At 31.6% G+C, this 20,268-nt stretch overlaps 1 protein-coding gene across 1 annotated transcript; it reads right to left on the bottom strand.

The window, feature by feature from the left end:
* Nucleotides 1-11,802: 11,802 nt before the first annotated feature.
* Nucleotides 11,803-19,931, bottom strand: LOC114191502 (protein EFR3 homolog B). The gene is made up of 20 exons (XM_028080693.1): nucleotides 19,685-19,931; nucleotides 19,064-19,201; nucleotides 18,369-18,443; nucleotides 18,142-18,257; nucleotides 17,865-17,979; nucleotides 17,174-17,302; nucleotides 16,973-17,020; nucleotides 16,404-16,609; nucleotides 16,099-16,295; nucleotides 15,631-15,914; nucleotides 15,382-15,528; nucleotides 14,709-15,122; nucleotides 14,473-14,622; nucleotides 13,914-13,998; nucleotides 13,685-13,809; nucleotides 13,336-13,527; nucleotides 13,122-13,256; nucleotides 12,667-12,804; nucleotides 12,336-12,542; nucleotides 11,803-12,136 (listed from the first exon to the last, which is right to left on the bottom strand). The coding sequence occupies exons 2-20, from the start codon at nucleotides 19,196-19,198 to the stop codon at nucleotides 12,038-12,040; spliced, it is 2,997 nt and encodes a 998-aa protein (XP_027936494.1). The 5' UTR covers nucleotides 19,199-19,201; nucleotides 19,685-19,931; the 3' UTR covers nucleotides 11,803-12,037.
* Between the last annotated feature and the right edge of the window lie 337 nt (nucleotides 19,932-20,268).

Here is a 20,268-nt window from a genome sequence, read left to right as displayed (position 1 = left end):
AATTCTAATCAGTAATAAAATTAGTGTTTAAAAGAGTCTGTTATAGTACTAACACGTTTAAGGTTATGTTTGCCAAGTTGTTTTTATCTTATAAACGATGTTTTCCAAACCATACTATTTAATAGTTTATAGTGCTTTAGAAAATGATTTCATATTGATTTCTTTCTTATTATTATAATTATTATACTCAATAAATTAGTGTTTTGCATTTCTTTAAACAAGGAATATTTTGTCATAATTTAGACACATGAATTAACATAATAAAAGTATTTCATTCACTTATTTATATTGTTATTTTTATCACACAGTTAATAGAAATATTCAAGATATTAAATACTATTAATAATTGAATAATACATTTATAACAACTAAAAATAAACAGTTTAATCAAAATAAGTATTTTTAGACCAAAAACTTCAAGAGATTAATAAAAAAAAAACTAGATTGTAAATATCTCAAAAATCAATTTATTAAATTGAACATAAATTATATTTTAATTTCTCAATTCTTATCGTTTTACATTTAGCAGTGGTTTCAACCGACAATTCTATTAACACTTATATTTGAATAAATTAACTTTTTTATAGTTTTCTCAAACATAATATTTGTTAATAGAGTAAGTGAGTTCTTCAAATTGATAAAATATATAAAAAAAGAGTTATTGATTAAAATATGTGTTTTTAAGATTGTAGCTTACATTTTTTTCGTTTTAAAAAAAATACAAGCAACTCATTTTCTAGTACATTCATTTAAATGATTTTTTATTTATTTATGTAGACATTATAACTATGTTTGTTTGAGAAATGTATTAGAATCAGTTGATTTGCAGAGATGGGAACAAAACATTTTTTTTTTCTCATAAGACAATTTTATGTGAAAAAAATGACGAATTTGCGAGATAACTCTAGAACCTCATCGCCTCAATTTTGTAAAGATTTGAAAAAATAGATAATAATTTTACTTTTTTAAATCATGTTTGTTAAACATCATATATCATATATATATATATATATATATAATTATAATAATATATGTGAGAATTAAAAAATAGTAGTTTAAAATGAGTAAGTGTTTAAAATAATGGAACTCGATTATTTTATTACTAAAATACTTAAATATAAATAGAAAATCTAAAAACGAATTTTATTAGTTATAAACACTATATTCCTCTGGAAACTATTTTTTAAGTTCTCTCTGCCTTCTCTCTAAAATTCAATTCTGACTTCTCTCACATGAGTCATATGAGTTGTTCTTATGATTCTTTATTAATTAGTGATTCTGAATATGTTCCCTGATCATGTTATTGTTGTTTTTAGATTGAATTGTGATCTCTGCTAAGTTTTAAAAGGGGGTTGATGCTTGAGTTTGGTTTCTGCATTGTTTCATGGTTAAGGGAAGTTAGACTGTTTTATAAGATTTGAAAATATATTGCTTGTTTTGGTTTTGATTGTATGTAATTTTCGCTGGATTGATGAATGTATTGGCTTGTATTGAATGTTGGTTGGTGTTGCTTTGACTTTATGGGTTTGCATGTTGTGGGCAAGTGAGAATCCGTTGTTTTTTTCGAAGTGAGTGACTCTCGCCTAGGCCAATATAGCAGAAAAATCATCTCTGATATATGTTCGAGTTGTCGCCCAGGCGAGAATGTCTCGCTTGTGCGAGAGAACTTCTGTCGTTGGGCAAGTCTTTACTCACTTGGCGATTTAATTGGTTAATTTTCCTCTGGAGCTCTAGGGAGATAGTCGTTGGGCGATCAGTTTGTCATTGGGTGAGGATGTGTTTCTCTCGCTTAAGCGAGATACTATGAAATCTGAGTGAGAATATCAACATTTGTTTAGATATTGTTTGTCTTTGATGTTAGTAGTTTTATAATTATGTTTGATTGATTAGAATCTAAATATGAGACTGAGATGTGTTAACACTAATTCAAGGAGAATTAGTTATGAATTGTGGTAGTGTATGCATTGAAGGAGAGATTGTCTTGGCAGTTATCCTGACACTCTAATAGCAATTCAAATTCTCAATTAGAGAGGAATGCAATATGTAGTGAGAGGAGCAGGAGGTCCTAGTCTAAAAGTTTTTTCTTGACCAAATGTATTAACGAACTAACCCTAACCTTGTATGTGGTAGAGTTTCACTCTTGATCTGTCGCTCTATAGAGCATGAGATCAGTTGCGAAACTTGGACAAAAAATGTAGGGGAGCCAAATTAGATTTGTTATATATAATTTTTTTTAGTTAGAAAAAAAGCTCTTTATCTTTTCTCTTCATTTCCTCTGCTTAAAACAAGCACACATAATAGTAGAATTCAAAAAACTATTACTATTACTCACTATTATGTCATGATACCAAACCATGAATACAATTTTACATGAGCCCTTCCTACCTCATCAATTTGATTTGGTGGTATTGTCAAATTTGAGACCGTTTTTTTTGGATCGCGTTCTAATGAATTTTTAAATTCATTATATGTAACTTTAAGAACTTTAGAGATTTGTTTTTTATTATCTTGAATTCTTAGTTCTCATGAAATTTCTCAAGTTTAGTTAACGTAAATGCATTTTTTTTTCATCTTTATCCCCTCTTTAAAAAAAAGGAATTAATTTTTTTACTTTTTATCATAATCTTTCTAATATAAATTTATCACCTCTCGCTTATTTAGAAAAAAATAAAATTTATATTCACAAATCATAATTATCAGAATGCAAAACATAACAAAACGCATACCACTTTAAGTAAATAAGCAACACTGTATAAATTCAAAACTTTAAAAAAAAATTACCATAGACAGCGAAAAACACAAAATTCCTAAATTTTATAATTAAGGGTTATAATAATTTGGGAAAAATTAGAATTAGGGTTCATACCAATTTCATAAAAGAATCCCTAAAATCATAATTAGGGTTTATATTAATTTGGGAGAAACATCCTAAAAAGAATCATAAATCTAACATACATAAATCATAATAAGATATTAACCTTGATTCGTGAGAGATCATGCAAGAATGTATACTTCAATATCAATCAATGTGTTTCCCAACCTCTATTTCCCGATCTATCTCTTTGTATTTATTTTTTTCACACACTTTCATAATTTACATGGTGGAAAGATCTTATAGTCAGAAAAAAAATCCTAATCTCTTTTATAAATCAATGTCTCCATTAATTTTTTTTTATTTTATCTTTTATTATAATTTTCCATAATATAAATTTAATATAAATAATATATAAATATAATTTAAAATATATATATATATATATATATAAATATATATTAAAAAATTCAAAAAAAAAATTGGGGGAGCCGTGGCTCCCCCTGTCACCACGTAGTTCCGCTTCTGCATGAGATGCCACTACAAGGGCACATTTATCTCGATCCAACCTCAATGCATGTATCCAGATAAATTAAGTCTTGATTTATATAATTGTATGAAATTAACTAGATTGTATGTGTATGATTTATGTTATTACCTTTTTATTAAGTTAATTGTTTAAAAGTTATTAGCTTACCATTCTTTTGTTTTTGTTATGTTTGATATTGATTTTTCTTTGCAATGATCACCTGATGGGGTGAACAGTTGAGGATTCTGTAGCTGAATCAGTACAAGGAGGTAGAGGGACTGTTGCTGAGTAGTTATAGAGATCTAGTGTTTGTGTAGATTTGTATAGTTTTGTATATAAAATTGTATAGCAGTTTATCTAATTTCTGAGATGACTGTAATATATTGTTTATATTCTTAAGTTCTATGATGTGAATTATTAGAGATGAAATAATTTTTTGATGATTTAAACTGTTAAATATGATGTTACAAAATATATATATATATATATATATATATAAATTAATAATAATAAATAATATATATAATAATAATTAATAATAATATATATAATAATTAATAACAGTAATATATATATATATAAGAATTAAATTATTTTATATTATTTTATCATTTAAAATAATTTAATAATTTTTATATTTTATCTAATATAATATTTTATTTTATTTTTCATACGAGTCAAATTATTCGTAAATTTTCATAAAATTTATCTTTCATTAACTTTAGCATTTAAATCATTTAAAATACATAAATTAATTTACTTATATTCATTTAAATTCATTTTAACACACACCCCCTTGTACGAGAATATAACTTTTCATAAGTTTAGTTGCTACAAAATATTTTTGAATACAAAATATAAAAGAAGTGCTTGCTGTCATTTGTTTTTGTCTAAATTTGTGGTCATTCCAATGCTAACTTTATCATCAGCAGAGTCACGACAACTTGAAAAGGTTAAGCAGTTCCACAGATAAAGTTTATCGGAATGTCAGAGAAGGGTTGATATTTGGATATATATTATGATATTCTTAGTTTTTAAAATAATATAAACAAACATTCTATTAATTCTATTAATACTTTTCACTTTTCTTTCCACACTACTCGCAAATTATATCAGTATTTTTTATTTTTTTTTGTCTTTTGTCTATCTAAATCCAAAAAAGTCCTGTTAATTATTTAAGTTGTTTCACTTCTATTTAAAGCTTTAACCAAAGGAGTTCATAAAAGTATGGATCCTTAACAAAAGAGAGAATCATACACCTACCATTAAACGTGCTTTGATTTTCAGGCAAAACCACTAGGTTCCCTTCAGACATAATCACGTTGGATGTTCAAACTAAATATGTGACTCCTTAACAAAAATATTAACAAAATTAAAGAGTTAAATATATACTTTTTATTTTTAAACTATTGTAAAAGAAACTTATTTTGTCTCTAAATCAATTATAAACTATTTCATTTTGAATTTTATGAAAGTAATATAAATATATATTTTTCAATAAATTATATATGAAAATTGTATTATATTCTAATATAAAACTTTGTCCGTAGTATATAAAATATTTTACATACCGCATTTTAAGAAATAAATTTTAAGTTTAATTTAACAACACAAAATTGTGGTCTCATAGTAATCTAAGTTTGGTAATGAGTGACACGATAGATCCAAAAAATAATAAATTTCGTTAGAATATATTTGAGATAATTTTGATAGGAGTGAATTCTAATCTTTACTTTAATCCTAACACAACCCTAGAAAATTGACTTATAAGATAAAAGTGACATTCACCTATATAATGTGAAATCGTCTTATCTGTAGTTGATATAGAATATTGAATATATCTCCTTACACTAAGACATATACATATCGAGTAAGAAATCAGACATTAATTAATGGTGGTACAATAGTAGCCAAATAATAATAAACCCAACAAATAATAAATTTTGTTAAAATATATTTTAGATGAGTCTAATAATATATAATCTTAAGAAATAAACTTAAATCTATCTCGACCTCTTAAAATCATATTGTAAAATGAAGTTTACACTGATCATCTTATCTCTAATCAATATAACACTCTTCGTTAAGAATAATATTTTACATAACTTTCAAAAAAATTCAGAAACAAATGTATTATAATTTAATATAGAAGTAAAACATGATTTTTTATAATAACTTAAAAAAAAAGTGTATTTAATGCAAAAACAAATAACAAATCTAAGATTTGCTTAACATATTAGAGAGTTAATTTTGACGATGGAAATGATTCTATGTGAGAGAGTATTGAAGTGAAATTGTTGAAAAGTTGAAATGGTATAACAAACAAGTTATATATGAAAACAAAAACTTAGAAGAATGGTAGTAGAGTTACATAAATGGCAGGAGTGAGGAAGAGTTTGCAGAAAGGGCATTGATGGAGATGGAGCGGACAACTTTTCAATCATTTGTTTTTGGTTGGCATCTCTCGTTAATGATGTCTAATTGGTAGGTCCCTTCTTTTTCTTTCTATTTTTTTTGTTCTTGCTTTACCCTTCATCAATATATTCTCCCTTTTCTCTTTCTTTACTTGCATTTTCATTTCAATCACAACTTTCTCATCCATTCTTCTTTTGGCATTTATCCCACATCCATTTCGATTCAATAATTCCACAAATTAACTAAATTATTTTATTTTCATGTAGGCCCACTTTAAAAATATATACACTTTTATTCCATATAACATTAATATATGTATGGGCAAAGATATCTAAATAACAGTAATACCAATGGGAGATCCAAAAGATAAAATCAATTTAATTTGGTACAATATAAGGGTTATTTAAAGTCCATTTTGATGGAGATTTAAGTTTATTATGTGATTTACTATGGGGACTTTCTGAATTTCCATGTCTCCATTATTATGAACTTATGATATTCTTGGTATAATAAGATATACTGAAGATCCATATTAATTAGATATAAAAGTATTCTAATTGGATTAAGTTTAAATTTAATCTCTTAAAATAGAGGTAAACCAAATTCCAGCATAATATGGTGCTGCTCGGAATAAATGCAGTGCTCCTGTAGTGAGTCCATACTTCACAAACCAGGAAGCAAGTTGCACCAAACATGGCTAAATTAATTGAGACAACATCTAAGGTTTGCCTCCTCTCAATATAGCAGCACAACATATAGGGTGAGTTAGGTTAAGAGGGTGATTGAAGATAGAAGAAGAAATAATAGAAATATTTTATTAAAAATGTTAGGTCTTTCAAGAGAGGATCATTAGGGAAATACAACAATGAGAGATAAGTTTAACCTATACATAAGGGATTGACACCACTCTTAACCCAAATCGTAAGACGATGAGTTTATAGGTTTTTATCCTTATATAGTGCTCAACTTTATCATTTTTACTCAATGTGAGACTACTCACACTTGGAAGACTTTCGATACAGGACTCAGATACCACTGTTGGGTCTTTCAAGAGAGGATCATTGGGGAGATACAATAGTCATGGGACATGAGCTCAACCCACACATAAGAGATTGATACCACTCTCAACTTAAAACCTTAAGACAATGAGTTTACGAGTCTTCATTCTTATATGGTGCTCAACTTTCTCATTTTCACTCAATATGAGACTTAGACTCACACTTGGATTCCCAACAATCTCCCCCTCAAGTGTGAGTCCCTTCACATTGGTACTTCCCTCTCGACCAGAAGCATTTCATGCCACCACGAGTATATATGGGACATGCTTACTTGAGTTATATGGGTCTTCCCTTGCAAAAATATTCGCCTCGTGAGTTTGCGTTGTTGACTTATGGGAGAGAGCCTGGAAGTTATGAAGAAGCTATGTTGCATGAAGAGAAAGACAAGTGGTTCAAAGCCATGCAAGAGGAGATGAAATCATTGCATGAAAATCATACTTTTGAATTGGTGAAGCTGCCTCAAGGTAAGAGACCATTGAAAAATAAATGGGTCTTCAAATTGAAAGCAGAAGAGAATAACTCAAAGCTAAGGTATACGGCAAAGTTGATTGTGAAGGGCTTTGGTCAAAAAAATGATATTGATTTTGAAGATATATTTTCACCTGTTAAGTTGTACTTGGCTTGACAACAAGTTTAAATTTAGAAATTGACCAACTTGATGTGAAAACAACCTTCCTTCATGGTGACTTGGAGGAAGAGATCTATATGGTACAAGGTTTTGCAGTCAAAGGTAAAGAAAATTTTGTTTGCAGATTGAGAAAGAACTTGTATGGGCTCAAATAGTCTCCAAGGCAATGGTATAGAAAATTTGTTTCTTTCATGATGGATTACGGGTATGATAAAATTAAATTTCTTCTGATCATTGTGTTTTTGTGAAGAAATTTCTTAATGGAAAATATATTATTCTCTTGCTCTATGTTGTTGACATGTTGATTGTTGGTCATAATAAAAATGACATTCAAATTCTTAAAAGAGAGTTGAGCAAGTCCTTTGCAATGAAGGATTTGGGTCCTACAAGACAAATCCTTGGCATGAAAATTCTTCGTGACAGGAAGAATGAAAAATTGTGGCTATCCTAGCAAAAATATACTGAAAAGGTATTAGAGAGATTTAATATGAAAAAAATTCTAAACCTGTTAGCACTCCACTTGCAGGTCATTTCAAGATGAGCTTAAAGCAGTGTCCTAAAAGTGAGAATGAGAAGGAAGAAATGCAGAATATTTCATGTTCATCTACAGTTGGTAGTTTGATGTATGCCATGGTGTGTACAAGGCCAGACATTGCTCATGTTGTTGGTGTTGTGAGTCGTTTCCTTGCTAATTCTAGAAAAGAGCATTGGCAAGTTGTAAAATGGATACTTAGGTATCTCAAAGGTACTTCTAGAGTTTTTATGTTTTGGAAGTGGTAATCCTGTGTTGAATGGTCACACAAATGCAAATATGGCAGGTGATATGGATTCTAGGAAGTCTACTTTTGGTTATATGATGACTTTTGTAGGGGGAGTAGTGTCATGGCAATCTAGATTACAAAAGTGTGTTGCTTTATCTTCAATAGAGGTAGAATATATTGTTACAGAAGCTGCTAAGGAGCTCTTGTAGATATAAAAATTCCTACAAGAATTGAGATTATCATAAGAAAAATTTGTTTTGTATTATGATAGTCAAAGTACAATCCATCTCAGCAAGAACTCAACTTTTCATTCAAGGTCAAAGCATATTAAAGTCTGGTATCATTGGATACTGGATGCACTAGAGATGAAGCAATTATCATTGGAGAAAATCTATACAATCTATACTGATGAGAATAAGTCAGATATGATGATAAAGATCTTATCTGCAGGAAAATGTGCTATCTACAAGGAGAAATCTAGTTGGGTTGACTATGACCCCAATTAATTATTGAGGGGGAGATTTGTAAGGTGAGTCACCAATTTATTGGGTCCACACTGATTTCATTAAAAAAATAAGAAGAAGGTTTTTATATGGGCTCCTAGCCTATTATGCAATTTAAATACAAAATGTTTGCATTAGATTTGTTATATGAGAGAAATATAGAGAGACAAAAGTTGTGAGTACCTTTGGTGAGAAAATAAAAGAACCCATCAGAGAGAATGAAGAAGAAGAAGAAAAGAGCAACCAATTTATCCTGTGTAAGTCTAGTGAAACTATCTTGGAGAAAAGGTTTTATTCCTCATCTCATATATTATGGTTCCTTCTGTTGGTTATTTAAAGTACCCATTGGAGTTTGTTATCCACCTTGTTGCTGAAGAGAGACAGTGCTTTGTTGACCCTTGAAATCTCCAAGAGAACTTCTAGTATAATTAACATATAAACAAACGGAAGCAAAACCCATAGCAAACACCAAAACTTGTTTAACATATAAACAAACGGAAGCAAAACCCCCATAGCAAACACCAAAACTTGTTTAACGTGGACAAACCTCAATATGAAAGAAAAAACCCAAGAGACCTAGTAAGTAAAATCTTCGGCTAATAATAATTAATAGGTATACCAGAAGTTCTCTCAGAGATTCCAAGGGTCTAACAAAACATTGTTTCTCTTCAGCAACAAGGTGGATAACAAACTCCAATGGGTACTTTAAATAACCAACAGAAGGAACCCTAATATATGAGATGAGAAATAAAATATTTTCTCCAAGATACTTTCACTATACAAACTTGCACATGATAAACTGATTCTTCTTTTCTTCTTCTTCACTCTTAATGGGTTCTTTTCTTTTCTCATTAGAGACATTCACAACTTTTGTTTCATTGTATGTTCACGCTATACTATCTTCTCTCGTAACAAATTTGGATGCAAAGATTGCATATTTAAATTGCATAATGGGCTAGGTACCTATAAAAAAATCTATTTTCTAGTCTTTTTAATTAAATCAGTGTAGGTCCAATAAATTGGTGACCCACCTTACAAAAAGATAAAAGACTTACATTACTATTTTTCATATTTCTTTATTATTTTTTTCATTTCTCTTCAACAAAATTATTGTTTTCATTTCTCTTCAACAAAATTATTTTTTTCACCATACTTTTATATATTTCTTTATTATGGATTTTTCTCCTTTCTATCAAACGCGCTTTAACATTGCCTTGTTTCTAAAGTTGATAAAATTAATTAAAATATTAAATCGATAAACGAATTTGAATTATTTGTTAACTTTTTTTTATGCTGTCTTTGTTTCAAAATATATTATTGAGACTCAGAGTACTTTTAATGTTATGTAGATGAAAACATTATTAAAACTAATATCAAATTTAAATTAACTTATAATTTTTAATTAATATTTATACAAGGTGTAATAACCAATAATTTGGTTTTTTAGTTAATAATTATTAAAGAGTGAAGAAAGCAAGTAGGTGAATAAAAAAACAAGGAAAATGTGAATAAAATTGATAGATAATAAAATGTATAATCTTTACTTTTATTATATTAATTATATTATTATATAAATATGAGATATGAGTAGAGGTGTTAAAGTGGATATAAATCTGAGTCAACTCGATTTGTCTTTAAATTGAGTTAGGTTAGAAAAAGAATTTATTTTTTTAAATGTAAGTTAACTAAACCAATTCAAATCGAGTTGAAAGTTGATTAACATGTAATCCATCAACAATCATATTTTATAATTTTTATATTATTTTTTCATCACTTTTTTATTTTAATTATTTAATACTTATAATTATGTAAAATAATAATTTAATCTTCTGAAGTATTAGAATCTATTCAATAATAAAAAAATATTTAGATTTTTAAATTATTTGTTTGGTCAATCATATAAATTAATATTTTAATTTTTAGTTACTATCTTTATAATAATATTTCTGAAATAAATTAATACTTTAATTCTATAACTATAAATAAATAAGTTTAATTAATTTATTTTATTGTGTTATAGTAAATTTATAAAATAAAATAGATAATAAAATATTTTAAAGTTGAATTTACTCCTTATAAGTTGAATTGAGTACAAAATTTTTTACCATCAAAAAACGAAACTAACTTAATTTTGTCCCAACTCATGATGAGACACACTTTGCCACATATAGGTAGGAGTGTACTAGACTCGGATGAGATTTTTCTAGGCTAATCTTTTGTCTATACAATGTACATACATGTCAGATGTAAAATAAAAGTAGAATTGATTAACGATGAAAACAAATTTGTCGATTTAAATAATAATGTATTTTGGTGCATGGGCACTTTGTTAGATTGTATTAGCTTTTCTTAAACATAGTTTTTTTCAATTTTTATTCTAGTAAACTATGAAGTTTCATACTCTAACGTTCCAATTTTTTTAATATACTTCTCCCACCTGTTTATTCCAAAATTCATTTTTATACAGTAAAACATAGTGAGTTATTTCCTTTAACAATGATAATAGTATTTTCTGGTTTTTCTTTATGCGTGATCTAGGTTCTTTTCTTTCCAGTTAAAAAACAACTGCAAATAATTCCAAAGAGAACTGTTAGTTTAATCCTTTCAAATTGCACAATGTAATCTTCCAAAAACTTTACTCACTCTCAAACATAGACTTTCAAAAACATCCAAATTACCACTATACAAGTCTATGAACAGAGTATGATATTAACAAGAAAGTGCAACAAGAACATGTTGCAAAAACACTGATTTAGTGAGACTTTTTAAGAGCTGATTTGAAAACCTGAATGCGATAACATATGTAATTTTACAAATCTAAAATGAAAATCGTTTAAAATTACTGTTTTTACTGTATAAAAATTTGAAAGAAAGGAAAAAAAAGTGAACTTTAGAGTTGCAGACTGCACATGATCTTGATCTTCTTTATGCATGCATTGTGACAGATTTTGACTTGGTGAACACGTGCAACCAATAATAGCCTTCCACGAACAGACAGTGCCCACGAGAGTATTGCAGTGCATTAATCACTGGATTTACACAAAAATAGCGAATTGCAGTGCAATTGACTCCAAAACAGTACGTGGGACAAGCATGTCGGACCCAGATAAACAGATACAGACTCCATATCATAAAGACCTTAGATTGGAACAGTTCAACAGATAGAGAAATTGTCGTTCTACAATTATATTCATCACTGAAGTCAAAGTACTGGGATTTACCTACTAGTCCTTTACAAGGACTGATTACAGACCCTAGAAACTGAACCCTGCAACAACATTTAACACTAGAACTATACATAACAGAAGATGTAAGCATGGAAAACCTAATCTTAACACCCAGCAGCCTTGAGGAAATTGTCAAAGGGACTTGCAGGAGGTAGCCTCATGGGGTCCCTTGCCAGTTGCCCATGCCCATCACCATTTCCTACCTACAAAAATAGTAACAAGTTAACAATGTCAGCATTGCATTTAATGAGTTGGATTCATTTAGAACAGCACAGAATATATTTATGGTAATTCTTAAAAATTTTAGAGAAACCAAAAACATTGTTTACCCTTTCTAAAAACTAAGTGGAATCATGACAAATGATGATTGCACCATCCAGTGTTATCAGAATCAGAACAAACCTTTTCAAGTGCTGAGTTTCTAACATCTGCAATGGCCAGAAACGATTTATCAGCTTCTTGGATGTAATGGTTCTCAAAGGCCAGCCAATTTGAAAGCTTCTTCCTTGCACATGTCCCAAGTGATTCACACTGGCTAGCCATGGCGTTGTATGGTAGGGGGGAAGTAGAGACTGCGGTTCCTGCCACTTGACCTGCTACCTCCAAAGCCTACAAACAGTGGATAGGTTGTTGAGCTTGTAGGAAGAACAGTAATCATGAGTAACAATGAAATGTATGCATTCCAATTCGAATTGGCCTGTGATTATACACACATGCAAGACAGAGAACTTACCGATTCCATAAGTTGTCCAATGCTGATAACATGAGGTGCAGAAGGGGATACAGGCATCTTTGGAATAAATCGAGAAAGGTCAGAGACAGATGCTTCACTGATTGTGTCATCTTCACCAGCTGAATTTAAGGGAAAATCCTGCATACTCGGGGAAAAGCAAACATATTGAAACATTGGTATTAAACTTCCATTTCATGTTTACAAATAAAAAGTCATTCTCTTTTTATGGCCAGGAAGCTTTCAGTCTGCAGTGGTAAGGGCTAAACAATCAAACCCATGGTATCAAGCCATGGCCAATGACATTTGTGAGATACAAAATATAATGTCATGGAACACATTTTGAACTGTTTCCATATGCGTGCGCACACGAACACTAGAACAGAAAGGACAACATCTTCGTGCATGTAATAGAAAGGACAACATCTACTGAGACATCAATCACAGTAATAACATACCCCATCAAATGATAGTGACTCCTGGGAATGAAAGATTATTTGGTTTTGATCAAGCATTGACTGTGGACCATACACGAATTCTTCATCAGGCTTGAATGTCTCTGACAACAGCATAGCCACTTCATCTGCATCCAACTTAAGAAACAGGACAGCACCAGAAAATGAGAGTGTTGAATTTATGAACAAAATATGATCACTGAATATAATGTCATACCTCAGTAACGTTAGATAAATTATGAACCAAAGCATCCCTTATGGTCTGGTGACATTCACGTATTTTGTTCTGTAATTCTGACAATATTGAACAGGCTAACTGATTATCAGCAGCAGTACCGTATTCTCTCACATCCACATTGATCTTAGCATATACTTGATAATCATCACCGATACTCAAGAAAGGATCAACCTAGTCATAAAAAAACATGTAATTGTCAAGAATCAAGATGTATATACTTCAGATTTTGCATAAAAATCATGCCTTTCTATACCATCAAAATCAGTGGAGAGTTCCTCTAACAAACATTAAAATGTAGTGTAGCATCAGAACCACAGCAGTTACTCACATCAGACATTGGCAATGACGCAAAAACTTCATTCACATCATTAATCTGAAATATTTTGCAGGCAAATACCAACATGCCAGCAGACAACACAAATACAGATCTCTGACAAGCTGGGGGCATAATTCCTGCAAGAACAAGTACAACAATTTCACATCTTTCTCTTTTCCTTAAAATGTGTAAGTCCTTTGAAATTATAAATAGTCCACATAAGGAAATATGCATGTCATACCATTATTTTGGTCCAGCAACATAGTCCAGAGAGACAGAGGAAGCTGGAAAAATCGGATCACTAGGTTATCTCTGTCTTTCAGGTTCTGCAACATTGAATTTAGAACATTATACCCAGTATAATATTTATAGAAGTATATTGCAGAAAGTGCAGTGAAGATTTTGATTATATTCAATTTACGAAAATGAGAATCCAATATTTACCAACTGTAAAAGCATAGATATATTCACCTATAAGGCAGGGCAATCAGCCACGGTTAACATAAGACAAATGGAAGGAGACCAAATTAGAAGAGAATAATTTAAGATGACAAGTTCAACAAATTTGTGTAGTTTGATAGCCTGCTATGACATTATATTTTTACCAAAGTCAAAGTCACAGATACTTCGGTAAATTAATTTCACTTACGTCTATTATACTATATTGAAGATTGACTTTTATTGGGAACTCAAACAAACTCAATTTACCATGCATGATCTATCCAGAAGCAGAAATTCAACATATACTGGGATACGAAAAATGACAAAGACAAAGTAATAAAATACATATAAAATTCTACCTTTATGCGTAGAACTATTAGTGTCAATATGAATGAGTGAGCTATAGCTTCAATATTTGAAGGTAAGTTATCAGGAAGATTGGCTTGAACCCAAAAGGCAGAAAGCAGTTGCGCCATTTGATCTTCAGTTAGTTTCATAACATACGGTTCCTGAGAACCCATCAAGACCAAAACTTAGTAAAGACAACATTTTACTCAAAAATAACCACAATTAACAAAACCAATTAATTACTAACCGTGTCAGTCAAACTAGGCGATCCTGTAGCCCTGTCAATTATAGAACTGAGCTTGTAAAAGTTAGGGGAATTTTTTAAGCCACATCCCTGCTTCCAGTCTTCTGCTACAATATCCCTTTCTTGGCAACCATCATGAACAGTACTCCCATGATTTCCAGCCTTGGTGCTATCTCTATTTCTACGGAGTTTTTCAAGTAAAGCTGTAATCGAAGCAGATGCAGACACAGAAGCAGTATGAGAATGCCTTTTGTTGTGTTGATCTAGATATCGCGACCGCAGAGAAGAAATTTCATGTGTATGGAAGGAACTTGGAAAAAGAAGAACGCAAAATATAAGGTGTGCTCCAACACGAGCCTCCACATCTGAATGCAACATCACTTTTAGGAGTTGCACAAAAAGAGCTTCGGGAAATCCCTAGAAGGAAGCATCAAAATTTGATCAAACAGATATGTATTCCAATACTCCCTAAATACACAAATGGAAAAAAGGTTTATCAATTCGAATTTCAAAGTTATGATCCAGACAATGCCACTCTTCTCTCTCTCTTTAACATGTAAAACTTTAGTAGTATATATAATCATATTTTGTAAACTATGATACTAGATATTCTAGCTTCAATTCGCAGTCGACATAATTTGCTATAAACACTATCTGATTAAGAAGCTCCTCTCACCTGCTGTGACTGTAAACGAGTTAATGCTAAGGTGACTGCACGAGCAAGGATGATCAAAGATCCAATGGTTGCTCGACCAACAACACCAGATTGTATATTTTCTAGGGTAATCGCCATCAGGTCAAAAAGTGGCTGGGCATCAGTGACCTAACCAATGAAAGAAAAAGGGTAGTTTAGTAGCTGTTGAAATGCAATGACCAAATTAATAATGTTTTCTTGGAGGGAATAGAGGGGCATTCATGAGCCTACCCCGTTGGCAATTTCTAGTAAGCAGTCCTCAATGGAATTTTGAAGTGAGATATTTAAGTTCAACTCTTGCTCCCCAACATATTCAGTGGAAGCTTGAAGACTTTTCCTAAGATGTCTGCAAAGATCACCAACAAAACCTATCTCTGCCAAGCCCCTCCCAGATCTAATTTGCATGGCTAAAGATGTGGCAACCTGAACAACGAAGGTCTTAAGTTGAGGATCATTCACGACATTTTTGTGGTCCAAATGATGTATCACAGAAGCCAAAATTAAGCGTTGATTCCCTGTTGAAAAAAGGTGAGAAGAAAATCATCACTATGGAAAAAGAATAGAAGATTCTACAAAAGACCCTGATATAGAACTTCTCCCATGGCTCATGGCAGTTTCAAAATAAAGTCCACATGCTTTTGAAGGTAAAACATGAAATTTGACAACATATCCACTGAAAAGTGGTGAGAGGAATAGTACCTGAGTTCTCCATGAAGTAGGCCATTCTGGATAAAACTATCATTGCTAACCCTCTCTCAGGAGCCCAATGTTGTCTAAAGTCAAAGTAGACAAGCATTGGATCCAGCACACGACGCATAGTTGTGCTTTCCTTGGCTAATTCAACCATTCTTTGAATACATATCTGAGCCCATATTTCTGGCTTTTCAATTTCTTCTCTATAATAAAAAAAAATTAAAAGGGGAACCAAAGAGTGATTAAACGCAGTGCAACAGACAGAATAACACATATATACACTTTTCTTTAAGCTTTTGAATAACATATACCTAGTCAAAAGGGAAGGATCCTTTATTTCTGGTCGTGGCTGTATGATCAAGCAACTAGATCGATTGTCATTAGTGCCAATAACTGAACCACCTCGACCTTCACAACGGACAACCTCATCCACCCAATTATGATGTGCCTCTGCCCTGGCATCAGCATCTTCATTTTGTCTACTCCACTCACAGTTATCTAGAGTGGCATGAACAATCTACATTTTCAACAAATTAGTAACAATATCTGACACAAGAGACAAACAAATTCGCTACGAAAAATTCAGATGCGCTTATTGATCAAAGAAAATACAATATAATTGTAGCTACATGTCTGCCAGGTTTAATTCCTAGTACCCCATAAGCGAAAACATCAAACTTCCATGACAAATGGGTTATTACTTTTTAGACATGAAATTGAAAGCATCATAAAACCTTGGAAAGGTAGAAGTCCCGTATATCTTCACGCAGAAAATTATTTCATCATATTTTCACCTCATTATTAATTTGAAATGTGCCATTTCCAACAATTAAAAGGCTAGAATGATTCCAATGGGGAGCATCGTTAAATTTGTAAGTACCTCATCAAAATCTTCAAAAATGTGTGAAAATTCAGCCATAAACCAAACCTGCCAAAAGGAAAGAAAGTCAGATAAATGATGAACACACCACAACCACGAATTTTTATGGGAGAATAAACAGTGGAAAGCAATTATAAGAGAATGAACTTAAAATGTAAAACATCATGAGTACAAAGCAAATCAAAATGAGGCACAGATTACCATTGCTGAAAGGCACTGCAAGCTTGATGCCCTCAAGCAGCGCTTTTCAGTTGCTTCACCTTGTTCTCTTGATAGCATGCATACTTTCCTCACCAACTTTTCTATGTTATGAGTATATGTAGCATCCACCTGTTTTCTCATTGTGTCAAAAGCATGAATACGCATTGGAAATTAACATCAGCTTATTTATAGTTTGGAAGAAAGTAGTAGGAAAACCAATCAATGAATCTTTATGAGAAAGATCAAATGTAATAGCCATGGAAGGATTATAGTCATCATTAAAAACAGACAAAGCCTAACTCACTAGCAAAAGCTAGTTCAAGTTCCTCAAAAGCATGGGACATGTTAATACACCACCTCGTACTAAAAATTTTTACTACAGATGGAGGTTAGGCTTAACTCACTACCAAAAGTTAGCTCAAGGAAGGAGGATTGACCAAGTCTTATTGGGAGTATTTCAACCATATTCCAAACCAGTATGAGACATCTTATAAATTGTCAACTCACTACTGAAAATCACTAGAATATACACTAAATTTGAGTTCTATACAAAGACATTGTGTCAAGTTTTTTTCTGTTTACAAGTATATAAACCCAGGTAAACATTGATCTAACCCAATTACAATCATGCACAAACAACAAATGCAAGCACACAATATGTATCTTAGGGTTTTTGGATTGTATAATTCACCTGACAGTAGATGAACCTCGATAAACACTGGCAACCAAGTGTCTGGATGGTTTCATCCTTAGAATAGCTCAAGAGCTCCGAAATTACATTAAGTACATCAACAGCGAAATATGCTCTGGAATATGCAAGAGATAGATAAAAATTCTTTCAAAGATGAATCACCAAAAGACAAGCCAGTAGAGATCAATATCTTTATTATAATGCATTAATGGAAAGAATCCATAACATATCAATTGTTTGATAGTGGAAACATGCTAATCAATCATGAGAAACTTACATCTGAACCTTACAAATGGAAAGCAACTTGTTGAAGGATTCCATTATAATATTGACCACTTTGATGTGCTCAGATTTAAGTTCCCTGGAGCACCTTTCTTCAAGATATTTTGCTATCTAGCAGAAACAGCAGAAATAGTGAACTTCAACAAATCGATCCTTCCCGATTTCCTCTTTTGTGTATAAAAGTACTTACAAATACACATACGAAATATAATAATGAAATACCTTTGGAATCCGGAAAGGGTTTCTAGCAGCATATTCACATAATTTGATGATTTTCCTGTCACTTGGAGTCTCATCCTGACAAGAGTTGTTGAAAAATGAATACAGTGACTGGATTTCTACTTCATGTACATATGATGGTAAAGTCGAAAGAGATTGACATATAGTAAACTATATTGATTCACCAACAAGCATGCTGAGTTTCATAAAAAGTTCTTTGCATTGAGAACAAGGAATAACTGAAAACAACAAGGTTTCCTTAGGACTTTGGTGCTATTATCCAATCAGAATTGGAGTTTCAACTCAGAAATTTAAGTTCACCTTAAATGAAAACCTTTATTATGCAGATTACCTAGGTGAAAGTACAATTCTAATAGGAAAACAACACTAATAGAGTCTAAGGAGTTGTACATAAGTTTTGTCCAAACAATAACCCATGGCAATGCACAGAAGTAACAAGATGGTTCAATTTTTATGCTTCAGGTAAGGGAAACAACAATGTTCTCATTCAAAGGGGATATAATGAATATGTAAATGCTAGATTCTACAATAAATTTGTTTTGTAAGTGTTCATACTATAGAAAAAAATGAGCCATTGGCTAAACCAGCTGCAATGGTGGTGAACAAAGGAGTTCATTGAGGTTACTACTTCCATTTTTTTTTGGAGGAAAAAGAGTGTGATGAGATAAGACACTAACAGGGTTCTTAGGGAATATATCAGCAAGCAGTTTTCTGTATCTTTTGACCGGTTGGCGTGATCTTGACCTCAAAGCAGGACAGCAAACACACATGTTCCCACATGCTGGGAAGATCTTCCTAGAGATGACACCCATTGCCTGCAATTCCAAACACAAGACCAAAATGTAGCCAAATTTAGAGCAAACCAAGCTAAAATACCCGACCAAAAAAAAAATCCAAAATCAACCAGCAAAAACAAAAAGCCCTAATGAATAAGTCAACTCAAAATAGAAAGTCAAACAAAAACAAAGAAAACTGCAACAAAGCCAGGATCCAAAGAACACACTCAGCAAAACCCGAAAGCCAAAATGGAAGTACCACACTGCAACCAAAACCATTTACACATTAAACAGCAACAAACATGCCCAGTTTTTCAAAAAGCACAAACAATAGAAAACCAACCCACCAAGAAAAGAATAGACAGAGCATAAACCAACCGCATAAAAATTAAAAAAAAAAATAAAAATCTAACATTAGCAAGTAAAAAACCAGAATAACAACCACCAAGTTCCAGATAACTCCAGAGAAGACCAAAATCAACAATGAAAAGGCAGAGAGAAAGGAGACAACAAAAGCAGCACCTCACTCAAGATCTGGGAGCGGAAGGTGAACCCCGACTCTACAGTGAGGAGACAATGGAGAGAAAAAGAGTGAACTGTAACAAACAAGTGCAGCGAACAGAGAACAAAGATGGCGCGTGGGCGTAAGAGAAGTTAAGGTGTGACTATGTCGTGTCTGTGTGCTGGATTGGATGCGGAAGATCACGTGATTGTGTCAGGTGGAACACCAATTCATTTTCCTTTTTCTTTTTCTTTCGCTGTAAAAGCTATGTACCTATGCCCCTGCGCTTTCAAACAGTGTCAGAACTTCCAAAACACACCCCACAACAACTAATTTTTTTATCCTTGTTGGACAAAATTTTAAACACAGTCTTGCACGCTTGTGGAAAAAACTGTTCTGTTACAATTTCAAACTGTTGTGTCACAATTTTTTCCCTGGTCAACTTTATTTTGAACTCTCCATTGGGTACTACATGCGAATTTTAGCGGTGAGTGGACAACACGCGCAACTTATTCAAATTAAATATTTTTAAGTATTTCTATTTATTAAACACGTAATTTGAAATTTATAAAAATGTAGCATGTTGCTTTTAATGATTTGTTAG

The sequence above is a fragment of the Vigna unguiculata genome, chromosome 7 (assembly GCF_004118075.2).
Source record: "Vigna unguiculata cultivar IT97K-499-35 chromosome 7, ASM411807v1, whole genome shotgun sequence".
In the NCBI taxonomy this organism is placed as follows: domain Eukaryota; kingdom Viridiplantae; phylum Streptophyta; class Magnoliopsida; order Fabales; family Fabaceae; genus Vigna; species Vigna unguiculata.
This window is presented reverse-complemented; position numbering and strand designations above follow the sequence as displayed.